The sequence below is a fragment of the Lipotes vexillifer genome, unplaced genomic scaffold, assembly GCF_000442215.2.
Source record: "Lipotes vexillifer unplaced genomic scaffold, Lipotes_vexillifer_v1.1 scaffold36, whole genome shotgun sequence".
Lineage (NCBI taxonomy): Eukaryota > Metazoa > Chordata > Mammalia > Artiodactyla > Lipotidae > Lipotes > Lipotes vexillifer.
In genome coordinates this window covers 1,494,227-1,520,196 of record NW_006792448.1, presented here as the reverse complement: position 1 = coordinate 1,520,196, position 25,970 = coordinate 1,494,227, and the positions used below count along the sequence as shown (strand labels likewise).

The 25,970-nt window shown below is 45.0% G+C and overlaps 1 protein-coding gene across 1 annotated transcript in view; it reads right to left on the bottom strand.

The window, feature by feature from the left end:
* MYO5B (myosin VB) overlaps nucleotides 1-25,970 on the bottom strand; it is a 231,381-nt gene that overhangs the window by 104,062 nt on the left and 101,349 nt on the right. The window contains 2 exon segments of the mRNA XM_007465591.1: nucleotides 19,388-19,528; nucleotides 20,056-20,137. Coding sequence (XP_007465653.1) covers nucleotides 19,388-19,528; nucleotides 20,056-20,137 — 223 coding nt within the window.

Genomic DNA, 25,970 nt, shown 5'->3' with positions numbered 1-25,970 from the left:
AAAAAAAAAAAAAAAAAAAAAAAAAAAAAAAAAAAAAAAAGGATTCCAGCCATGCATTGAGTGCTAAGTACCTGGTAACTGAGCTACGCAGTACTAACCTCTACCTCCCCCAAATTTAAAGTTAGAGATTTACTACATTAAAAATTCTGAAGGGCAGCCTCTTTTAATATCTTTAGAGATGGCTTCAGAAGTGAAAAAGCATCTTGCTTTGTTGAAAGCACAACACGGAGTCACTGTAACCACCACTCAAATTATCAAGAAAGATGGTGCCCCTGCTGATGGGAAGGTGCTCCCCACCACCTGTCATCCCTGAGCGTTGCTGCACACGCACCTTCCTCAGCTATGGGCCACCAACTGACTTGCCCTTTTCATTAGTTTAGATTGTATATTTGGATCAGGCAGGGTTGAAGGTGACCCTTGAACTAGCCATTTAAAAAGGGCTTTGTTTAGTAAATTAATAAAACCTGTGCCATACGAAAAATGCTTACACAACTGAGAACAAATTTCTCGAATACTTTGTAAGCAAACAGATTTTTCTCAATATCCAACTTGGTGTAACTAGTATTGAATATCCAGTGCTAAGTGCCACAGGATTTTTAAGAAAACTCCTTCTTGAAGGAGACTATTAATTGTGTTGGGCAGACAAAATAAAATATATTTAATTGAGCATTTAAAAATATATTGTTTTATGTTCGTCTCCAAGCACCCTGTGTTTAGAAACACCAGGTACAGGGGGAAGCAAGCGGGCAGCCTGGCGGAGCTGTCAGGAGGCGAGGCTGGAGAACAGGAACACAATGGACCCAGCACTGGCAGAACTGGGCAAGACAGACAGAAAGGGTAGGGCTATGATGAGAAGCCCCACCTGGTCAACACTTGTATTTGCCAGTATCAAAATCGTCTTGTCTTGACAATGAAATTGGACTTCTGTTAGCAGACTCCATAATTCCACATAGTCTCTAATTCAGACTTGCATAAATCAATGAGTAAGGGAGGCCAGGAATCAAGGTCATAGGTATACGTATTTCCTGACAAGGGTCAGACTCTCTTCTCACCCCCACCCTTGACTAAAAATAAGGGCCAGCAAGAATTCACAACCATTAAGAATCTCAGGTAATAATCAAAGCAAATGCCCAAAGAACTTACTGCCAGGCAGTTTTCTATACATTTTCGATGTATTAACTCATTCAATCCTCGCAATAATCCCACGAGCTAGGTACTGTGGCTATATACATTTCACAGATGAAGAAACTGAGACAGAGAGGTTAGGTAACTTGCCCAAGGTCACACAGCTGGGAAATAGCAGAAGTGGGGTTCAAACCAGGACAGGCTCTAGAGTATGTGCTCCTCACTATCATGCTTTCCTGCCTGACGAGAGAGTTTTAAAGGTAACCTCAAAGGCAGGGTTGGGCAGGAGGTAGTTATTTCCAAAAATCTTTCCAAAAAGTAGATTTAGAACAGGCATAGGAGACAGAAAGCAAATTTTGTATTTTGATAAAATCTACAATAGACTGTGGTTATCAGTAGCTCTGGAATATGCAGCGAATCAAATCCTTTAAAAAAGAATCTGCCAGCAGCTTCATGCGAGCTTCCTTACCCTCCTCTCCAAAGGCACTGGACCAGGAGCCTGGACCCCAGCTCTGTCCTCATCTAGGTGGGTACTGTCCCTCAGAGGGCAAGGCCCTCTGAACTGCTCTGTTGGCCACTGGTCACAGCAAAAAGTGAAGGCCCCGTCTATATGAAATGTCCCAGACAGGCAAATCTCCAGAGACAGGAAGTAGATTAGTGGTTGCCCAGGGCTGTGGGGGAATGGAGAGTGACTGCTAAGGGGTTTCTTTAGGGAACGAGGAAAATGTTCTAAAATTGACTGTGGTGGTGACGGCATGACTCTGAATATACTAAAAAACACTGAATTGTGTATTTTAAATAGGTGAATTGTATGGTTCATTAATTCTACCTTAATAAAGCTATTAAAAATGCATTAAACCTGACTTTGCTCTTTGTTATTGAAATAAAACAGAAAACATGGGGCGGGGTGGGGAGGGGAATGAAAGTCCTCAGACTTACCAAGCCCCTCAACAGCTTGGGGTATAAACCGTGTGGCCCAGGACAACTTTTCACCAAGGTGCTCTTGGAACCTTGTCGGAAACTGTACTCTCTCTTGAAGATGTCTGGCTGCCATCACCGGCCTGGGACATCGCCAGGGGCCAAAGCCTGCCCCAGCCCAACAGTTGACAAGAGCTGACTGATAAGGACCCCAAAGCCAGTTATTCCATCTCCGCTCCTTGTCCCGTCTTCTGGGGCCACTGCCACCACGGCCGCCTCCCCGGTCACTATCTCACTCCATCCCATACCTCCGTGGGCTCCCTGATGCCCTCTCAAACGACCCTGCCCCATCAACCGCGAATCCTCCTGCGATAGCTGGGCCTCCAGGACTCTGCTGTCCTAACAGCTCTAGGCGGAGGTGGCTCCTTCCTCCCCACCCGGCAGCCGTCTCCTCCAAGGCCAGTTCTGGGCCTTTACTTTTCCACCCTCACAAAACAGCCTCTCCGCGTGCTCAGCGAGACGCTAATTCTAGAGCAACTCCGCGACCCATCCTGTCCCTTCCCACACCTGGGTGGCTGTGGCTAGGATCACACGTCAGCTCTTCTTCCCTTAACCGACTCCTGCTGATAATTTCATATAATTTAGTATTGCTGCCAGAAAATAAAATCAAATTTCACCGTGAGCGTCACTGCTATGGATTAAGACACTGTGCCCAGACTGAAGGGGAGGGTTGACCCCCGACAACTCCTACATCTCACTTTATGGTCTCTGACCTCAGTAAACACATTTCCGCACTCGGTATTGCTCGTCCCTGTTTGTAGGACACCTTGTCCCCTCCTCGTCTGTTCTCTTCAGCTTCTAACCCTGCTGCGTCTTAGCAGATGCCTCGTTTCCTCCCTCATAGGGAAGCCGGCTGTCAAGCAGGAAACTTCAAATTCCTGCTCTACATCCAGAAACTCAGCTGCATCCACAGCCCTTCGATCCTTTGGGCCCTTCTCGGGGGTGGGAGCGCTCTTCCCCTAGCCGGCAACCTGCACATGCACCCCTGCCTCCTGGAGACCTGGATCCACCCAGCTTCCCTCTCCCGGAAGCCTCTCCCGCCTCTCGTCTCTCTCACCTCCTCCTTTTCACAGCTAAGCCTCCAGAAAGGAATTCAGACTTGCCATCTCCACGGCCTCACCTCCTATTCTCTCCTCAAGTTACTGAAATCAGGCTTCTGCCCAGACAACTTCCTTGAAACTGCTCTAAGCAACAACTCGCTGCCAGATGCAGGGCCTCCGAGGCCCTCACCACTGCTGCCCTCCCTCCTCAGCCCCTCTGCTCCTCGCCTAGAGCCCTCAGCATCTCCTCCCGGCTGGACAAGGGCAGCGCTGCCAGGGAACTGCTGACTCCAGTCTCTCTCCAGCTTACATTTCACACAGCTGCCAGGGAGACCTGTCGAAAAGTGAGTCACATCTGATCACACCTCTCCCCCGCTTCACACCCTTCCAGCCCCAGAGTCTCCAGAGTCAAGTCCAGACGCCTTCGCCAGGCAGGCAAGGCCGAGCCTCATATTCTTGGACGGTTCCTCCTCCCGCCGTCGCCTGCCACCACCATGGGCTCTCTCTGGACAGACAGGACCATTTCATATTCTGTGAACGTGACATTCCCTTTGCCCAGAACCCCTCTCCCCTCATGTGAGCCCTGCTTACACAGCTGCCCTGGGCACGCTTTCCCCCTGAAACTTTCTTCTCAGTGTTTCCATTTCCCTGTCATCCGGGGAGACGATCTCAGTGCTTGCTCGACCCCCTCAGAGGTGCATTGAAGGGAATGTGGGGTTCGCAGGGTGGATGAATGCGGGAAAGGCACTTCCCCCGCCTCCACCACTGGCTTCAAAGCTGCTCACAAGCTGTAGCCTCTGGGGCGACGTCTTAGGAAACCACAAGCCCTTGGTCTTGATCCACAGTAAACTCTCATGAGAGCAGCCTTGCCCAGGTCAGGAAACAGAAGGGTATTCACCTCCCCGTCTGCAGGCTGCTTTCCTTCTACTGCCTCAACAATAATACATTAATTAGGAAGGTCCACCCTCGTCGGCTCCGCAGGCTGGGTTCCATGAAACAGAGAATCCTACTCAACAGGGCAGAGCTTGCCTCCCCGACCCAGGCCTTCCTTTGTGGGTCCCTAACACAGTCTCCACAACCTGAGACGGTGTCTGTATCTTCATTCACTAGAATTGCTTCCAGGGGTCAAAGTATCATTTTCACAAAATTCCTGCTAAAATGCAAGTATGTGATTTATGAGAAAACATACACTGACATCTCAAATCCTATCAGCCCTAACCAGTTTGTTCCTCCAAGAGGGAGGGACTGATGACCGAGACATGGGGAGGGCAGGGAACTCGGGGTCTGAATTCGGCGTAGACACACTTATGTCCACAGCATCCACAGCAGCCTTAGCGCTGGGGGAGGGGAGCTCTGTTACGAGCAGCCCGGAAACGATCATTTTCCACAAGCAAACACCCTCTCACCTGGCCGTGGTTACTGAGGAGCAGCTGTAGTTTGCGGCTCAGTCTGGGTCTGACGATAAATTCATGACCGTAAGCAAGCTTTCCCACCGGGAGGAATCCGGAGCACTTTGCTGTCCTGGTCCCCACGCCTCCTCTGCCAGCTTCTGGCACCCAGCACAGGCTGAGGAGACCCACGCTGTGTGCTGCCCCTTTCAGTCCATGGCTACCCCGTCTCCACGTTTCTCATTTAAATCTCAGCCCACTGGTCCCGCCTGCCACTAGGTGTCTTCTCCAGGAGAAGTGAGTTTCCCGATGGCTGCTTTTTACTTCATTTGGCTTCGTGGCCTGTCGCATGGGGGTTGCAGAACCCACTTCTTCACAGCGCCGTCTCCTGATTCTTTCTCACCCTGCAGAGTGTATCTGAGGCAGCTCCACACCCAACAGGATGTCTCCCGAGAACGCAAGCTGCCCAGGTGTGACCAATTCCATGGGAATCCCTAACCTGCCTAGGTCAGAGCCATGGGTGCTGCTAGAAGGGTGCAGCAGGCTGCCCTGTTTTCTAAAGTCAGATTTACAGTATGATTTCCATACAGCAAAATGCACCCTTTTTAAGTGTACAGTTTCATGACTTGACAAAAGTAATAACTGTTGGTTAAAAATGCATCTGTTACTAGAAGCTGAATCAGATTATGCTGAATGACCCTGAATTCCCAGAGTGGTTAAACCTGGTGGAAGATGGTGACCACACTGTGGGGTTTTGTTTTATTCCTTAATTTGGTGTTCAGCTTGCCTCCCCTGCTATACTTGTGACTGGCGGCTAGTGAGTTGGAAAGTGTCACATTCACAACACTACCCCCAATCCAACGGGACACTCTGAGTCCCCACCAGCTTGACTAGCAAGAAACCCAGGCTTATCCTCAGACCTTCCCTTCTAAGGAGCCTCAGGGACGGGGAAGCAAGGACCTAACAGAACTGCCGGGGCTGCGTGCAGCTCAGCACTCTTTCTGACTTGGTGTGCCCTGCCCTTGAGGTCACTCTGCTGTCACTCCGCTGCCCCTGCTGGGCTCTGGTCCCGGCCCACCTCTGCGGGCCCCTCGCCCTCACTCAGGCCAAGCTCTTCCCCAGCACCATCCTGTCCCCCTTCACCCTCTGCTGGCTGGCCAGGGAGATCCCTGCCTCCACTCCTGAGGCTCTTCCCCTCAAGACCAGACATACAGTTGGTGCATAGTACATTCTGGGTGTCTGGCAGGAGTTTGAGTTGGATACAGTCTTCAACTTAAATCACCTAACTTTACAAACCCAAACAGAAGGCACCACAGAGTATAAGGCAGAGACCATCCCTATAAACACAGCCGGATTTGACTTCCCCTTAGCTTCTCGAAAGTAATATAGGCAGCGTGCATTCTGTAGGAAGACTGAACAGAAAGGTGTGGGGATCCCTACTGCCCCGGGAATACCCAAGGCTTCAAAGTCTAGGGATTTGGGGAAGTTACTTTCAAAACTGCTGGATATTTGCACCTTGGTCCTCCCTGCAACCACTGCCTACTTTTCGGCTGCACTGCTAAGCACTCCTCCACCACTCCTGGAACCACCTGCTGCCCGGCCCAGTGCTGCACTGAGTGCCCCCCACTCCCTCACCCAGAGGCCTGGGTCCCACTCTCTGGACAGCAGTCTGAGGTCTCCCACTGTGCACTGGGACCCGTGTTCTCACCGCTGTGACTTGACATTCCTGGGACATGTTCCCTAGGGTGGTGGCACCTCTGAGAACCTCAAACTGTGAGCCAAAACAAAGGCACAAGTAGCCCTGGATTGGCTGCCAAAGGCAGGAGAAATCAGGGAAAACTGATTAGACAGCTGCTGAATTCAGACTCAATCACCCTGAGGCACTGGGCTGCTCCCATGAGAGGTGTGTGTAAGGCGAAAGGAGAGGCCAGGCCCCTGGGACCGTGGTTTTGGTGTAGTCAGCGCTTCAGCACAGAGCCAGGTAGAGCAGGGCAGAACAAGCCGCCTGCCTCAGAGCCCTGTGTGACCTTGGACTTCACAACTGGGTAGGGGAATGAAGAGCTGGAGCCCTCCTGGAGCCAGGGCCTGGGGGGCTGCGCTGGCTCAGCAGGACAGACGGACCGAGGACATGGGTTGGGGGTGTGGAGCTGGGGAAGGTTACGGAGAGGATCACAGAGGGTCACACGGGGGAGGGGAGTGCATTCCCCTTGTGTCAGAAGGGAGCTATTGGCCGTGGACACTAAGCCAAGAATATGAGTGAGTGGTGAACACCGGGAGGGGAGACTGGAGGGCCTGGGCTGTGACTTCTGTCATTGAACCAGTGCCACTCGAGGCAGGGACAACTCCTTATCACCTTCACCACAACCTCACAGGTGGAGCAAGACAAGGCTCACCTCTGCCACACTGAGGAATTACCTGTCCCTGAATCTGACTCCAGATGAAGTCCCCAGCGTTGAAAATGTGCTGAAAAGCATCAGATAAAAATGTGTGGGGGGAGGACCTTCAAGACGGCAGAGGAGTAAGACGTGAAGATGAGCTTCCTCCCCATAAATACATCAGAACTACACCTACATGTGGAACAACTCCTACAGAACACCTACTGAACGCTGGCAGGGGAACTCAGATTTCCAAAAAGGCAAGAAAATCCCCATGTAACTGGGTAGGGCAAAAGGAAAAAAAAAACAGAGACACAGGAATCTGGACAGGACCTGCCCTTCTGGGAGGGAGCTGGGAAGGAGGAAAAGTTCCTACACACTAGGAAGCCCCCTCACTGGCAGAGACGCAGCGGGGAAGCTTGGGAGCCGCGGAGGAGACCACAGCCACAGGGGCGCGGGGGGCAGAGCGGGGAGAGTCCCGCACAGAGGACCGGCGCCGACCGGCACTCACCAGCCCAAGGGGCTTGTCTGCTCGCCCGCAGGGCCGGGCAGGGGCTGGGAGCTGAGGCTCGGGCTTCGGTTGGATCCCAGGGAGAGGACTGGGGTTGGCGGCGTGAACACAGCCTGAAGGGGTTAGTGCGCCACAGCTAGCCGGGAGGGGGTCCGGGAAAAAACCTGGGCCTGCTGGACAGCAAGAATCCACTGCGGCGGGCTGCGGGAGAAGAGGGGCAAGCCCACCAGAGGAGCTTCCTGCTCTGTGCGCCCACAGATGGCAGGGCAACGCCTACACGAGTGTGAGCGTGAGCCGCAGCTCTCATCTCAGAACGCAGAGGCTGCTGCCGCTGCCACCAAGGGTCCTGTGTGCAAGGCAGGTCGCTGCCCACACCCTGCCGGCAGCCTGTACAGCCCTCCACTGCCGAGGGTCCCGCGATGCAGGACTAACTTCCCCGGGAGAAGGCACAGCGCACCTCAGGCTTTTGCAACTTCGTGCCAGCCTCTGCTGCTGCAGGCACACCTGCACATTCCAATTGTGACTGCTGTATCCCTCCCTCCCCCCGGCCTGAGTGAGCAAGTGAGCCTTAACAGCCACTGCTTTCACCCCCTCTTGCCTGGGAGGGGAACAGACACGTGAGGGCAGCTCACACACAGAGGCGGGGCCAAAGGCAAAGCTGAACCCCAGGGGCTCTGCGACCAGAGAAGAGAAAGGGAAATCTCTCTGTGCAGCTGCAGGAGCAGGCGGTTAAATCCCTGCAATTGGCTTGGTAAACCCCGCATGTGTGGAATACCTGAATAGACAACAAGTGTCCCCACAACTGAGGCTGTGAACTTTGGGGACAAGTACACGCAGGAGGAAGGCCAGATCAGAGGCTCAGCTGGCCCAGAAATGTCCACAGCAGGTCCAGAGACCTACTGAGAAGTATCAGAAGACTTCCTGGATGGGCAGGGATTGGCTGCGGCTCACTGGGGGGACACGGGCACTGACAGCTGAGGCCCCATGAAAACATCACTACTTTTTTTTGTTTGTTTGTTTTGTTTTGTTCCATTGTTCTTTTTTTACGATTATTCTTTTAATTTTATATTTACTTTTTATTTTCTTTCTTATGCTTTTATTTCTAATATATTTTTAATTTTATTATGTTTTTCTTTTTTCTACTGTACTTTTTTGTTACATTGTGTTTTTTCCTTGTGTTTCTTTCTTTGTTTTCCTTTGTTTTCATTTTATTTTAAACTATATTATCCATTTTTACTTTACTACTTTGTTTTGTATTTTTTCCCTTTGTTTTCATCTTTCTTTTGTCTTTACATATTTTTTATCGTTTTTGTGTGTTTGCTTTAGGCTTTCATTGCCTTTTTTTAGTTTGCTTTCTGCATTTGATTTGTTCCTGGTTCTGTGTATTTATTAGTTTACTTTTTAGTGTTTGTTTTAGTTTTTGAGATTGTTTATTGGTTTAGCTGCTCTCCTCTTCTACATTCTTTTTCTTTTCTTTTCGTGAGTGCGTGTGTGTATGTTTCTTCATGTGATTTTGTCTGTTTTGTCTTGCTTTTACCATTTGTCTTGGGGTTTTGTCTCTATGTTTGTTTGTTTCTTCTTCCTTTTCTTCCATGCCGTGTGGCTTGCAGGGTCTTGGTGCTCCAGCTGGGGGACAGGATGAGTCCAGGACGTTGGACCACCAGAGAACTCCTGGGCCCATGTAATATTAATCGGCGAGAGCTCTCCCAGAGGTCTCCATCCCAACACCAAAACCCGGCTCCACCCAAGGGCCAGCATATTCCAGTGCTGGACCCCTCATGCAAACAACTAGCAAGTCAGGAACACAACCCCACCCATTAGCAGTCAGGCTGCCTGAAGTCATACTAAGCTCACAGACACCTGAAAACACACCACTTGACGTGGCCCTGACCATCAGAGGGACAAGATCCGGCCACACCCACCAGAACACAGGAACCAGTCCCCTCCACCAGGAAGCCTACACAAGCCACTGGACCAACCTCACCCACCGGGTGAGAGAAGTAAGAGGAACTATGATCCTGCAGCCTGCATTCTGACCTCAAACACAGTAAGTTAAATAAAATGAGAAGACAGAGAAATATGCAGCAGATGAAGAAGGTAAAAATCCAACAAGACCAAACAAAGAGCAGATAGGCAGTCTACCTGAAAAAGAATTCAGAGTAATGATAGTAAAGATGATACAAAATCTCAGAAATAGAATGGAGAAAATACAAGAAATGTTTAACAAGGACCTAAAAGAACTAATGAGCAAACAAACAGTGATGAACAGCACAATAAATGAAATTAAAAATTCTCTAGGAGGAATCAATAGCAGAAAAACTGAGGCAAAGGAATGGATAAGTGACCTGGAAGATAAAATACTGAAAATAAGTACCACAGAGCAGAATAAAGAAAAAAGAATGAAAATAATTGAGGACAGTCTCAGAGATCCCTGGGACAACATTAAATACACCAACATTCGAATTGTAGTGGTCCCAGAAGAAGAAGAGAAAAAAAAAAGGGCCTGAGAAAATATTTGAAGAGATTATAGCGGAAAATTTCCCTAATATGGGAAAGGAAATAGTCAATCAAGTCTGGAGAATGCAGAGAGTCCCATACAGGATAAACCCAAGGAGAAACACACCGAGACACACATTAATGGAACTATCAAAAATTAAGTACAAAAAAATATTAAAATCATCAAGGGAAAAACAACAAAAAACATACAAGCAAATCCCCATAAGGTTAAAAGCTGATCTTTCAGCAGAAACTCTGCAGGCCAAAAGGGAGTGGCAGGACATATTTAAAATGACGAAAGGGAAAAACCTACAACCAAGATTACTCTACCCAGCAAGGATCTCATTCAGGTACAATGGAGAAATCAAAAGCTTTACAGACAAGCAAAAGCTACGTGAATTCAGCACCACCAAACCAGCTCTACAACAGATGCTAAAGGAACTTCTCTAAGCGGGAAACACAAGTGAACAAAAGGACCCACAAAACAAACCCAAAACAATTAAGAAAAAGGTCATAGGAACATACATATTGATAATTACCTTAAATGTGAATGGATAAAATGCTCCAACCAAAAGACATAGACTGGCTGAATGGATACACAAACAAGACCCATATATATGGTGTCTAGAAGAGACCCACTTCAGACACATACAGAATGAAAGTGAGGGGCTGGAAAAAGATATTCCAACCAAATGGAAATCGAAAGAAAGCTGGAGTAGCAATACTCATATCAGACAAAATACACTTTAAAATAAAGACTTACATGAGACAAGGAAGGACACTACATAATGATTAAGGGATCAATCCAAGAAGACATAACAACTATAAATATTTATGCACCGAACATAGGAGCATCTCAATACATAAGGCAAACACTAACAGCCATAAAAGAGGAAATCAACAGTAACAAAATAATAGTGTGAGACTTTAACACCCCACTTACACCAAAGGACAGATCATCCAAACAGAAAATAAATAAACACAAGCTTTAAATGACACATCAGACCAGATGGACTTAACTGATATTTACAGGACATTCCATTCAACAACAACAGAATACACTTTCTTCTCAAGTGCACATGGAACATTCTCCAGGATAGATCACATCTTGGGTCACATATCAAGCCTCCGGAAATTTAAGAAAATTGAAATCATATAAGCATCTTTTCTGACTACAATGCTATGAGACTAGATATCAATTACAGGAAAAAAAAACTGTAAAAAATACAAACATATTGAGGCTAAACAACACACTACTAAATAACCAAGAGATCACTGAGAAATTAAAGAGGAAATCAAAAACTACCCAGAGGGACTTCCCTTTTGGCACAGTGGTTAGGAGTCCACCTGCCAATGCAGGAGACTCGGGTTCGAGCCCTGGTCCGGGAGGATCCCACATGCCTCGGAGCGGCTGGGCCCGTGCGCCACAACTACTGAGCCTGTGTGCCACAACTACTGAGGCCCGTGCGCTGGAGTCCGTGCTCTGCAACAGGACAGGCCACTGCAATGAGAGGCCCGCGCACTGCAATGAAGAGTAGCCCCTGCTCACCGCAACTAGAGAAAGCCCGCGTGCAGCAACAAGGACCCAATGCAGCCAAAAAATAAATAAATTAAATAAATAAATATTAAACAAGAACAAGAACAACAAAACGTCCACATAAAAAAAAAAAAAAAAAAAAAAAAAAAACCCCCAAAAAAAAAAAAAAAAAAAAAAAAAAAACTACCCAGAAACAAATGACAATGAAAACATGACAACCCAAAACCTATGGGATGCAGCAAAAGCAATCTAAGAGGGAAGTTTACAGCAACCCAATCCTACCTCAAGAAACAAGAAAAATCTCAAATAACCTAAGCTTACACCTAAAGCAATTAGAGAAAGAACAACAACAACAACAAAAAACCCCAAAGCTAACAAAAGGAAAGAAATCATAAAGATCAGATTGGAAATAAATGAAAAAGAAATAAAGGAAACAATAGCAAAGATCAATAAAACTAATAGCTGGTTCTTTGAGAAGATAAAAAAAATTGATGAACCATTAGCCAGAATCATCAGGAAAAAAAAAGGGAGAGGTCTCAAATCAACAGAATTAGAAATGAAAAAGTAGAACCAACAAGTGACATGTCATAAATACAAAGGATCATGAGAGACTACTATAAGCAGCTATATGCCAGTAAAATGGACAACCTGGAAGAAATAGACAAATTCTTAGAAAAGTACAAGCTTCCAATACTGAACCAGGAAGAAACAGAAAATACGAACATATCAATCACAAGCACTGAAGTTGAAACTGCGATTAAAAATCTTCCAACAGGGGCTTCCCTGGTGGTGCAATGGTTGAGGGTCCGCCTGCCGATGCAGGGGACACGGGTTCGTGCCCCGGTCCGGGAAGATCCCACATGCCGCGGAGTGGCTAGGCCCATGAGCCATGGCCTCTGAGCCTGCATGTCTGGAGCACGTGCTCTGCAATGGGAGAGGCCACAACAGTAAGAGGTCTGCATACCACAAAAACGAAAACAAAAACAAAAATCTTCTAACAAACAAAAGCCCAGAGCCAGATGCCTTCACAGGAAAATTCTATCAAGCATTTATAGAAGAGCTAACAACTGTCCTTCTCAAACTCTTCCAAAATACAGCAGAGGGAGGAACACTCCCAAACTCACTGCACGAGGCCACCATCACCGATACCAAAACCAGACAAAGATGTTACAAAAAAAGAAAATTACAGGCCAGTACCACTGATGAACATAGATAGAAAAATCCTCAACAAAATACTAGCAAGCAGGATCCAACAGCACATTAAAAGGATCATACACCATGATCAACTGGGGTTTATCCAAGGAATGCAAGGATTCTTCAATATAGGCACATCAATCAATGGAATACACCATATTAACAAGCTGAAGGATAAAAAACATATGATAATCTCAATAGATGCAGAAAAAGCTTTTGACAAAATTCAACACCCATTTATGATAAAAACTCTCCAGAAAGTGGGCATAGAGGGAAGCTACCTCAACATAATAAAGGCCATATACGACAAACCCACAGCAAACATCATTCTCAATGGTGAAAAACTGAAAACATTTCCTCTAAGATCAGGAACAAGAAAAGGATGTCCCCTCTCACCACCATTATTCAACATAGTTTTGGAAGTCCTAGCCACGGCAATCAGAGAAGAAAAAGAAATAAAAGGAATACAAATTGGAAAAGAAGAAGTAAAACTGTCACTGTTTGCAGATGACGTGATACTATACACAGAGAATCCTAAAAATGTCAGCAGAAAACTACTAGAGCTAAACAATGAATTTGGTAAAGTTGCAGGATACAAAATTAATGCACAGAAAACACTTGCATTCCTATACACTAATGATGAAAAATCTGAAAGAGAAATTAAGGAAACACTCCCATTTACCACTGCAACAAAAAGAATAAAATACCTAGGAATAAACCTACCTAGGGAGAAAAAAGACTTGTATGCAGAAAACTGTAAGACACTGATGAAAGAAATTAAAGATGATACCAACAGATGGAGAGATATACCATGTTCTTGGTTTGGAAGAATCAATATTGTGAAAATGACTATACTACCAAAAGCAATCTGCAGATTCAATGCAATCCCCATCAAATTACCAATGGCATGTTTTACGGAACTAGAACAAAAAGTCTTAAAATCTGTATGTAGACACAAAAGACCCGGAATAGCCAAAGCAGTCTTGAGGGAAAAAAATGCAGCTGGAGGAATCAGACTCCCTAGCTTCAGACTACACTACAAAGCTACAGTAATCAAGACAATATAGTACTGGCACAAAAACAGAAACATAGATTAATGGAACAAGATAGAAAGCCCAGAGATAAACTCACACAGCTATGGTCAACTAATCTATGACAAAGGAGGCAAGGTTATACGATGGAGAGAAGACAATCTCTTCAATAAGTGGTGCTGGGAAAACTGGACAGCTACTTGTTAAAGAATGAAATTAGAACCCTCCCTAACACCCTACACAAAAATAAACTCAAAATGGATTTGATATTTAAATGTAAGAACGGACACTATAAAACTCTTAGAGGAAAACATAGGAAGAACACTCTTTGACATAAATCACAGCAAGATCTTTTTTGATCCACCTCCTAGCATAATGGAAATAAAAACAAAAATAAACAAATGGGACCTAATGAAACTTCAAAGCTTTTGCACAGCAAAGGAAACCAGAAACAAGACCAAAAGACAACCCTCAGAATGGGAGAAAATTTTTGCAAATGAAGCAACTGACAAAGGATTAATCTCCAAAATTTACAAGCAGCTCATGCAGCTCAATAACAAAAAAACAAACAACCCAATCCAAAAATGGGCAGAAGACCTAAACAGACATTTCTCCAAAGAAGATACACAGACTGCCAACAAACACATGAAAGAATGCTCAACATCATTAATCATTAGAGAAATGCAAATCAAAACTACAATGAGGTATCACCTCACACCAGTTAGAATGGGCACCATCAGAAAATCTACAAACAACAAATGCTGGAGAGGTTGTGGAGAAAAGGGAACCCTCTTGCACTGTTGGTGGAAATGTAAATTGACACAGCCACTATGGAGAATAGTAGGGAGGTTCGTTAAAAAACTAAAAATAGAATTACCATATGATCCAGCAATCCCACTAATGGGCATATACCCAGAGAAAACCATAATTCAAAAAGACACATGCATCCCAGTGTTCACTGCAGCACTATTTACAATAGCCAGGTCATGGAAGCAACCTAAATGCCCATCGACAGATGAATGGATAAAGAAGTTGTGGTACATAGATACAATGGAATATTACTGAGCCATAAAAAAGGAATGAAATTGAGTCATTTGTTGAGACGTGGATGGATCTAGAGACTGTCATACAGAGTGAAGTAAGTCAGAAAGAGAAGAACAAATATCGTACATTAACGCATGTATGTGAAACCTAGAAAAATGGTACAGATGAACCAGTTTGCAGGGCAGACGTTGAGACACAGATGTAGAGAACAAACGTATGGACACCAAGGGGGGATAGCCGCTGGAGGGTGGGGATGGTGGTGTGCTGAATTGGGCGATTGGGATTGACATGTATACACTGATGTGTATAAAATTGATGACTACTAAGAACCTGCTGTATAAAAAAATAAATTAAATTAAAACATTTGTTTGTTGGAAGATTTTTAATCACAGTTTCGATTTCATTACTTGTGATTGGTCTGTTCGTATTTTCTATTTCTTCCTGGTTCAGTCTTGGAAGGTTATACCTATCTAAGAATTTTCCCATTTCTTCCAGCTTGTCCAGTTTATGGGCATAGAGTTGCTTGTAGCAGTCTCTTAGGATGCTTTGTATTTCTGTGGTGTCGTCACTTCTCCTTTTACATTTCTAATTTTATTGATTTGAGTCCTCTCCCTCTTTTTCTTGATGAGTCTGGCTAATCAATTTTGTATATCTTCTTAAAGAACCAGCTTTTAGTTTTATTGATCTTTGCTATTGTTTTCTTTGTTTCTATTTCATTTATTTCTGCTCTGATCTTTATGATTTCTTTCCTTCTGCTAACTTTGGGTTTTGTTCTTCTTTCTCTAGTTCCTTTAGGTCTAAGGTTAGACTGTTTATTTGAGATTTTTCTTGTTTCTTGAGGTAGGCTTGTATAGCTATAAACTTCCCTCTTAAAACTGCTTTTGCTGCATACCATAGGTTTTGGATTGTCGTGTTTTCATTGTCATTTGTCTCTAGGTGTGTTTTGATTTCCTCTTTAAGTTCTTCAGTGATCTCTTGGTTATTTAGTAATGTGTTGTTCAGCCTCCATGTGTTTGTCTTTTTTACATTGTTTTCCCTGTAATTCATTTCTAATCTCATAGCGTTTTGGTCAGAAAAGATGCTTGATATGATTTCAATTTTCTTAAATTTACTGAGGCTTGATCTGTGACCCAAGATGTGATCTATCCTGGAGAACGTTCCATGCACATTTGAGAAGAAACTGTAATCTGTTGTTTTGGGATGGAATGTCCTATAAATATCACTTTATCTGGTCTATTGTGTCATTTAAAGCTTCTATTTTCTTATTAATTTTCATTTTGGATGATCTGTCCATCGGTGTGAGGTGTTAAAGTCCCCCACTATCAGTGTGTTACTGTCGATTTCCTCTTTTATAGCTGTTAGCAGTTGCCTTATGTATTGAGGTGCTCCTATGTTGGGTGCATATATATTTATAATTGTTATATCTTCTTCTTGGATTGATCCCTTGATCATTATGTAGTGCCCTTCCTTGTCTCTTGTAACATTCTTTATTTTATCTTTATTTCTTTATTTTAAAGTCTATTTTATCTGATGAGTATTGCTACTCCAGCTTTCTTTTGATTTCCATTTGTATGGAATGTCTTTTTCCATCCCCTCACTTTCAGTCTGTATGTGTCCCTAGGTCTGAAGTGGGTCTCTTGTATACAGCATATATATGGGTCTTGATTTTGTATCCATTCAGTGAGCCTGTGTCTTTTGGTTGGAGCATTTTATCCATTCACATTTAAGGTAATTATCAATATGTATGTTCCTATGACCATTTTCTTAATTGCTTTGGGTTTGTTTTGTAGGTCCTTTTCTTCTCTTGTGTTTCCCACTTAGAGAAGTTCCTTTAGCATTTGCTGTAGAGTTGATTTGGTGGTGCTGAATTCTCTTAGCTTTTGCTTGTCTGTAAAGCTTTTGATTTCTCCATTGAATCTGAATGAGATCCTTGCCAGGTAGAGTAATCTTGGTTGTAGGTTCTTCCCTGTCATCACTTTAAGTATGTCATGCCACTCCCTTCTGGCTTGTAGAGTTTCTGCTGAGAAATCAGCTGTTAACCTTATGAGAGTTGCCTTGTATGTTATTTGTCATCTTTCCCTTGCTGCTTTCAATAATTTTTCTTTGTCTTTAATTTTTCTCAGTTTGATTACTATGTGTCTCGGCATGTTTCTCCTTGGGATTATCCTGTATGGGACTCTCTGGGCTTCCTGGACTTGGGTGGCTATTTCCTTTCCCGTGTTAGGGAAGTTTTCAACTATAATCTCTTCAAATATTTTCTCCAGTCCTTTCTCTCTCTCTTCTCCTTCTGGGACCCATATAATGCGAACGTTGTTGTGTTTAATGTTGTCCCAGAGATCTCTTAGGCTGTCTTCATTTCTTTTCATTCTTTTTTCTTTATTCTATTCTGCAGCAGTGAATTCCACCATTCTGTCTTCCAGGTCACTTATCCGTTTTTCTGCCTCAGTTATTCTGCTATTGATTCTTTCTAGTGTAGTTTTCATTTCAGTTATTGTATTGCTTATCTCTGTTTGTTTGTTCTTTATTCTTCTAGGTCTTTGTTAAACATTTCTTTCATCTTCTCGATCTTTGCCTCCTTGCTTTTTCCGAGGTCCTGGATCATCTTCACTATCATTAGTCTGAACTCTTTTCCTGGAAGGCTGTCTATCTCCACTTCATTTAGTTGGTTTTCTGGGGTTTTATCTTGTTCCTTCATCTGGTACACAGCCCTCTGCCTTTTCATCTTGTCTATCTTTCTGTGAATGTGGTTTTTGTTCCACAGGCTGCAGGATTGTAGTTCTTCTTGCTTCTGCTGTCTGCCCTCTGGTGGATAAGGCTATCTAAGAGGCTTGTGTAAGTTTCCTGATCGGAGGGACTGGTGGTGGGCAGAGCTGACTGTTGCTCTGGTGCGCAGAGCTCAGTAAAACTTTAATCTGCTTGACTGTTGACGGGTGCAGCTGGGTTCCCTCCCTGTTGGTTGTTTGGCCTGAGGCAACCCAACACTGGAGGCTACCTGGGCTCTTTGGTGGGGCTAATGACAGACTCTGGGAGGGCTCATGCCAAGGAGTACTTCCCAGAACTTCTGCTGCCAGTGTCCTTGTCCCCACGGTGAGCCACAGCACAACCCCCAGCCCCCTGCCTCTGCAGGAGACGCTCCAACACTAGCAGGTAGGTCTGGTTCAGTCTCCTATGGGGTCACTGCTCCTTCCCCTGGGTCCCGATGCACACACTACTTTGTGTGTGCCCTCCAAGAGTAGAGTCTCTGTTTCCCCCAGTCCTGTCAAAGTCCTGCAGTCAATTCCCACTAGCTTCAAAGTCTGATTCTCCAGGAATTCCTCCTCCCGTTGCCGGACCTCCACGTTGGGAAGCCTGACGTGGGGCTCAGAATCTTCACTCCAGTGGGTGGACTTCTGTGGTATAAGTGTTCTCCAGTCTGTGAGTTACCCACCCAGCAGTTATGGGAATTGATTTTACTGTGATTGCACCCCTCCTACCATCTCATTGTGGCTTCTCCTTTGTCTTTGGATGTGGGGTATCTTTTTTGGTGAGTTCCAGTGTCTTTCTGTCGATGACTGTCCAGCAGCTATTTGTGATTCTGGTGTTCTCGCAAGAGGTGGTGAGAGCACGTCCTTCTACTCCGCCATACTGGTTCCTCCCCAACATCATTCTTAATTGTGAAAAACTGAAAGCATTTCCTCTAAGATCAGAAACAAGACAAGGGTGCCCACTCTCACCACTAAAAAAAATGTGCTGTGGATTTCAGTGTATTTTCATTCTGTCTTCCACTGTCTTATTAATTGCTCCTTCTCACTTTCAAAGGCAATGAAACTTGGAGAGTCCTTCTCGAAGGGAAACATCTGCTCCTCCTAAACCATCAAGCCACAAGCCACCCCTTACAGGGAAGACATGGGAGACCAGAAAGTAAACTCAACTGGGCTCTTCCGTTTCAACACTGAGAACCACGTGGCTTCTACACCTTTTGATTAGCGTTTCCATCACTGGAGGAGCTGGCATACATTTACCCCCTGATCACCAAACACCAAACCAGGAGAAGTTTTGAAGATCATCAGATCCAACTCCCCTCAATTCATAGAGCAGAAAACCAAAGGCCAAAGTAGTTAGGTGACTGATAACACCCAGTTCCCCTGCCCCACATTTCCAAGGCTGCCTGTTTCTCTCCATGCTGGCAACTCAGGGCTCTTCCTGTTAAAGCAGGTAGCATCCATGACAAGCTACATGGGGGAAATCTACAGCTTTCACCTGCTACCAAGCATGTGGCTCTTATTGCTCCCAAGCCATCTGGCACGGTAAAGATGACCCTGTGCTCTTGACCCACACTCTCTGGGATGCCTGTCTACAAGTCAGGGTCCTTCTCTCAGCACCTAGGTGATCTGGGGCACCAAATCCATACCACCATCACATCATGCCAATCCGTAACACCCAGTCTCTGCCAAAAGAGGCACATGTTCACCAATGCAGCAATACCTGCCAGTCATACTCAACGTGTTACCTTCTTCTAGTATGCAGAATAGACACCAATGCTTCTCCCAGCAAACTAAAGGTCAGCTAATCACAGATGAAATTCCAGCTTTGAGATCTCACATGTTCCCCTGCACCACAGAGCTGTCCTCTGCCCCACAGCCCAAGCCTAGAATTGAAGTGATTCAATGATAGCATCATCAGTTTTACCTTACATTCTTCATCCAACAGGTCCAAGATGCCCAGCTTAGCTTCTATGAGGTCAATACAAGGTTGGTTATCATAAAAATCAATCAAGGTCCAAGGGATCTGCTCCTTCATGTATTCCTCTTGCTCCAACTTGAATACATGCTGGTATAAGAAGTGAAAGGTCAAGGTTAGTGAACTATAGTCACACCTTAACTTTCAACTCCCCTGAGCTTCAACCACATGGGTTCTGAGCCCTGGAGGATGGTGCATACTCGCTAGAAAAGGTTTAGGCACAAGTCACAGTCATGAATGCAGAAGAAAAAAGCTCAGTTAGGTGATCCTCACTCCCATGTGAACCCTTCCCTAGGACACTCCAATAATCACCTGTAATGTCATACCTCAACCAGTAGCAAGAAGCCTCATAGCTGGCTTGCAATTGCTCAAATACCCCAGAAGCTCGGGGTCAAAAGAGTGGGAGTCAAAGCTGAGGAGAGGATCACTGACCTTCTTCTGAGCAGTGGGGAGCACCTGCCTAGAGCTGGGGCACCACCAGGAAACCAAGGGCAGGTCAGGGCAGAGCTAGAGCCCACTGACCCTGGACAGAAGAGAAGTAGGCCGGGCTGTCTGTCACTCCCTGGTGGGGAGAGAGGTCTCCCCGACCCGACATGTCCAGGTCCAGAAAAACCTACCAAGTTGAACTGTTGCTGGAGCTTCTCATTCGCATAGTTGATACAAAACTGCTCAAAGCTGTTCACGTCAAATGTCTCAAACCTGCAGAATGGAAAGAGCAGAGGATAAAGTAAGAGACATCTCCTTTTACCAAAGGAATCACTGGGACTTCAGCAAGGCAGCCCTCGTCCTCTGCTCCCATCTGGCTCTAGCCTTAACTCCAGCACACAATTCCCATCTGCTCTTGTGCCCAAAGACACCACTGTTGCTGGCATTAGCACGACAGAGTCCTATTAAATAGGAAAGTAAGAATGTACATCTTTTTCGCAATTAGAAAAAGTATTGACAGCAGGACATTCGGAAAAAGCAGGTGTAAAAAAGAGAAAGTCACCCATGATTCTATCACTCATGTTAACCACCAGTTACATTTTGGTATGTTTCCTTCTAGTGATTTTACGTTTTTGAAGAAAAGTAGAATTATACGTAAAATTATACCTATATTTGTCATTTAACTCCCCATTCATTATTCAACATTTTCCCATGCCACTGTTCTTCAAAGGCGTCAGTTTTATTTATTTATTAATTGTTTTTTGGCTGCGTTGGGTCTGTTTTTTGGCTGCATTGAATCTTCGTTGCTGCCCGCAGCCTTTCTTTAGTTGCAGTGAGTAGGGGCTACTCTTCACTGCATTCTCTTGTTGCAGAGTACAGGCTCTAGGCAGGTGGACTTCAGTGGTTGCAGCATGCGGGCTCAGTAGTTGCGGCACGTGGACCCTAGAGTGCATGGGCTTCAGTAGTTGCCACATGTGGGCTCAGTAGTTGCGGTGCGTGGGCTCTAGGTGTGTGGGCCTCAGTAGTTGTGGCTTGCGGGCTCTAGAGTGCAGGTTCAGTAGTTGTGGTGCATGGGCTTAGTTGCTCCGCCGCACGTGGGATCTTCCCAGACCAGGGATCGAACCCGTGTCCCGTGCACTGGCAGGCAGATTCTTAACCACTGAGCCAACAGGGAAGTCCCGAACAACATCAGTTTTAATGTCTGCCTCATGGACTCTCGTATGGATCACAGATGCTGCTTTAGGCCTGAGGATTGTACAGGTGCCCAGGTGAGGGGACCAGTGGGGCCAGAATTTAGCTGATGCCCCCCTCAAGTCTGGGAGGGAGCATTTGCCCCAGAAGGGATGCCTTTTTCCAATTCACACAAAGGCTTCTCCTGGGCTGGCAGTGGCCTCCATGCAGATGAATCATAATTTAACCAATCACCTACTGCAGGACATTTTGGTTCTTTTTCCAGTTTTTAGCTGCTATCACTGCTGTGACAAATATTGGATATACATCTTTGAATTCTTGATCTTTAGGATGCTATTCTAGAAGGAAAATTACCATGTTGGAGTTTGTTTTCTTAAATGGTAGAAAATTACCTTCCAGAAAGATGGAGCCAATTGATGTTATCACCCTACCCCCACCCCAGCCTCCCAATGTATGAAAGCATCTTGTTCACCTAATCCTGGTTAATCACGTTGTCTTTAAATTCATGTTTGACTTAGAGTTTATGTACGATAAGATGCACCAATTTGAAAGATATATTTCAATGAGTTTCTGATAAATATTATACTACATGTGTCCACCATCACAATCCAGATATAGAACAATTTTTATCACCACAATCACCCCAAAAGTTCCCTTGTGCTCCAATCAGGTATGTTCTCATTGCCCCTCACTGGGAGTATTAAATGCATCACAGATCTTTGGTCAGTAATGTAGATTAACTTTTAAAAATCTCTGGTTAATTATTATACGAAAAATGTTGTTCTTTGACTTTTAATATCTTTTGAATATTGATAGAGCTCAACATTTTTCTGTGTGTGTGTGTGTGTGTGTGTGTGTGTGTGTGTGTGTGTGTGTACTAGTTGTCTGTACCTTGTGAACTGTCTGTGATTGGTGAAGTATTTGTTGGGTTTTAACTTTAAAAATGGACTTATTTGAGCTCTTTATACTTTGGATCATCAACACTGACATCAACTACTCAACTGAAATGTTTGCAGTATGGCTCGATCACTGCTGGGGAAGGGAGTTGGAGAAGAGGTGGAGCCTGCAGAGAGGAGGGCAGGTAAAGAGATGAGACACAGCACGGCACAGCACAGCCAGGCACAGTCCCACCTGCAGGCCTTGTATGCTACACTTGAGGGGTTTGGATTTCACCAGGAGAAATGGGGAAAATTTGAAGGATTTTAAATTAAGAAATGACAACCAGGGCTTCCCTGGTAGTGCAGTGGCTAAGAATCCGCCTGCCAATGCAGGGGACATGGGTTCAAGCCCTGGTCCGGGAAGATCCTACATGCCACAGAGCAACTAAGACTGTGTGCCACAACTACTGAGCCTGCACTCTAAAGCCTGCGAGCCACCACTACTGAGCCCGCGTGCCACAACTATGAAGCCTGAACACCTAGAGCCCACGCACCGCAACAAGAGAAGCCACTGCAATGAGAAGCCTGCGCACCACAGTGAAGAGTAGCCCCCGCTCGCCGCAATTAGAGAAAGCCGCGCACAGCAACGACCCAGTGCAGCCAAGAATAAAATAAATTTATTAAAAAAAAAAAGAAATGACAACCATACTTGCACCTTAGAAACACTGTGATTTGTGGGAAGGTGTGCAAGACTGAATGCAGGAGGTCGAGTAAGGCAGTTATTACTGGAGCAGTAATTCAGGAAAGATCCAATCAGGTCATGGCTTAGGCTGGTGGTGGCCAAGTAATGGGAATGTTCTAAAGACATTAAGGAAGGTGGAAATGAGAGGACTTCAAATGACCAATGGCGTGTGCAGATGAGATTCACTTGTACAACTGAACGGATGTGACCACCCACCAAGCTGGGAGCATTATTATAGCATCAGCAGCTTTAGCTACAAATGAGTGGGGCCACCGTGTTCGCAGAGCAAAGACATCAGGCTGAGGGGGTAAGAAGGGGAAGAAATCGAGGAGGAAGAGATACCTTTTTCTCATTCACACACCATGCTGAATGAGCTGGCAGGGACCCTGTAAATGAGCACCTATAGAGCACCAAGCCCCAGATGCTTCATGAGCTCACTGAACACCCACAATAAACAAGAGCTCGGGTCTATTACTAATCCCATCCTACTGGTGAAGAAACTAAATAACCTGTCTGAAGTTAGAGAGTCAGTAGACAGAAGAGCCAATATTTGAACCCAGAGAGAGTAATTTCTGAGACCACATTAACTCAGAAAGGAATAAAAGTTCCATTTAAGAAAGAATGAAAAATAAATAAGTCAATAAAAAATTTAAAAAGAAAGAAGAAAGGAAGGAAGGAAGGAAGGAAAGAAAGAAGGAAAGAAAGAAAAGAAAGAAAGAAAGAAAGAAGGGAAAGAAAGAAAAAGAAAAGAAAGAAGAAAAGAAAGAAAGGAAAGAAAAGAAAAAGAAAGAAAGAAAAAGAGAGAGAGAGGAGAGAGAGAGAAAGAGAGAAAGAGAGAAGAGAAAGAGAAAGAAAGAAAGAAAAGAAGGAAGAAAAGAAAGAAAGAAAGAAAGAAGAAAGGAAGGAAGGAAGGAAGGAAGGAAGGGAGGGAGGGAGGCAGGGAGGGAGGGAGGGAGGAAGGAAGAAGAGGACGCCACACGCCCAGGTGAGTGCTACTGCTTTGGACAGGCTGGGCTTGCAGAAGCCTCAACATGCCTTTGGCTACAGATTTACTGCATCCTTCCTTGGAAGAAGAAAAGAAAAAACATAAAAAAAAAACAAACAAAACTGGCTGGTTCAAAGTCCAAATTCTTTATGGATGTAAAATGTCCAGGTTGCTTCAGGATTACCACAGTTTTCAGCCATGCTCAGACAGTGGTGTTTTGTGTTGGTTGTTCAAGAGTGTTGTGCCAGCTGATGGGAGGAAAGGCCAGACTCACAGAAGGCGTTCATGTAGAAGAAAGCACCACTAATGATCCACGCAACTTCCTGAATTTGTGTTCTATCAGAGAAAGCCTTATCTGTTTAGTAATTCTAGTTAATCTACCAAGATGATGTAATTATGTTTAATTTTCTAAGGTATACAACAATGCTCTCCTATTTTGATGTCAGTTTTTCAATAAAGTTTTGATTATGAGCATAAATAAATAAGTACATAAAGAAGGAAGAGATGACTAGGAAGGGCTGTGGAGGACAGGACAACTTCCCAAGGGAGCAAGTGTTTGAGCACGTGGAGAGTGGGAGAGGGGTGACCCCGAGGGACCCCAGGCTGGGGGCACAGGCTTCAGCCTTCATAACCTCACATCGCTAGCCCTCTCACTCTTTGTATGGGTGACTGAATTTTCTCAGTCTTACATAAATTTATGCCAGCCCTTCCAAACAGGCTGAACTACCACTCCCTAATAGAAATGCTGGGCTGCCCCTGGTGGGGTTGGGGACGGTAGTGGTGCTGGAAAGGCAGCACCATAAGCAGCAGAACCAGCAAAAATAAATGCATCAGATGCCCAACAGGGTTGGCTCAGTGCCCAGAAAACATCAGGCTTCTCCTCTGTGCCCACCTCCCCCACCAAGGTATAAGACACGGAGAAGTGGGAAATCTTCTGGAGATCAAAGGAATCAACTGCTTGGAGACAACCACATTAAAGCACAGCCTTTGGTCATGCCCACAGAAGAGAAGTAATTCTAGGTCAATAAAACACGATCAAAGATGCAAAATCCAAGCTGGAGGCACTCCAGACCATGCAGGAGGGAGGCACTGGCTCTGCCAGTCCTTACCCTGGATTAGGGTCCTCCCAGCCCAGAGGATGGTCTTATAGCCCGAGTTATGCCTCCTAGGACCTCATTTCCTCCCCCTCTAATCCTGTCACAGCCCAAGAAAGGTTGCTGGTGACAGCCAAGTCCCAGAGGAAATTTAATTAATAAAACCTAGAAGGAAGATAAAAGAGCTACCCTAGCAACTGGCCAGATAACAACACTTGGGTGTGCTTGCTGAACTTGTACTGGGCTCCACAGATAAAGGATTTTAATATCTCCCACTTGTCATTTTTTAAATGTTTACATTGGTAGCAGTCCACAAAGAACATTCTCATTAATTTGAGAGGGCCTGAAATGAGCTCATAATTTCTCTAAGACATTATCTGGTAACAGTTCCTCTGCCGTCTAGTGTAATTACTGTAATGCTGGAGGGCCAGACATGAATGAGGGGTTTGGGTAGCTTGGAAAATGTCTAAGATGACTGACCTCAGAAAACCACAGATAGGGAGATAGGGCAACTTCTCTAAATTAAATTATATTTGTAGTAATTCTTGTCATCAATAGAGATGACTTTTTAAGATAAACACAATGGATCAATTTATAGTTCACAAGATTAAAATATCACAAAGAAATTTATATACGAGAGGGAATTGGATTTCTCTTCTAAAATCAATGTGGGGAATATTTAGACCAGAATCCTTGGGTGGGAGGAAGGTCAAAACATGGAATAGGATTTGATGCTGAGACCTGAGATCTGTACTCACGGTGGTACAATTATCACCCCTACTTCAATGTTCCCCTATCTTCAAAAACGTAGTAGAAAAGTAGAAAATTCCCTTCTCATTCTACCCAACTTCAGGATGGGGTAAGGGATACAAGCACCTCTATAAAAATAAGGCAGTGTCTGTGGGAAAGTGAAACTGCAATAAAAAGAAGTCAACCCGTCACTCTTAGTTAATTATTAACCTCCACGAACCATTCATTCCAGAGCAGAGAGGCAATGAGATGCTCTGAAGGTTGGGAAACAGTTCTTCCCCTGGAGCACAGGTCAAAGGAACTAGACTTTCTTAGCTCAGGCTTGTCTTCCTATTTCACCAAGACCTCTCTCTATCCTTCTACCAAAGGTCAAAAGAGAAGATATGTGATATAGGTTAGACATAGAGGGGGGCTTCTAGGGAATGAGTACTAAAAGTCAAACAAGTCCTCTCAAGGTCTCTTTCCC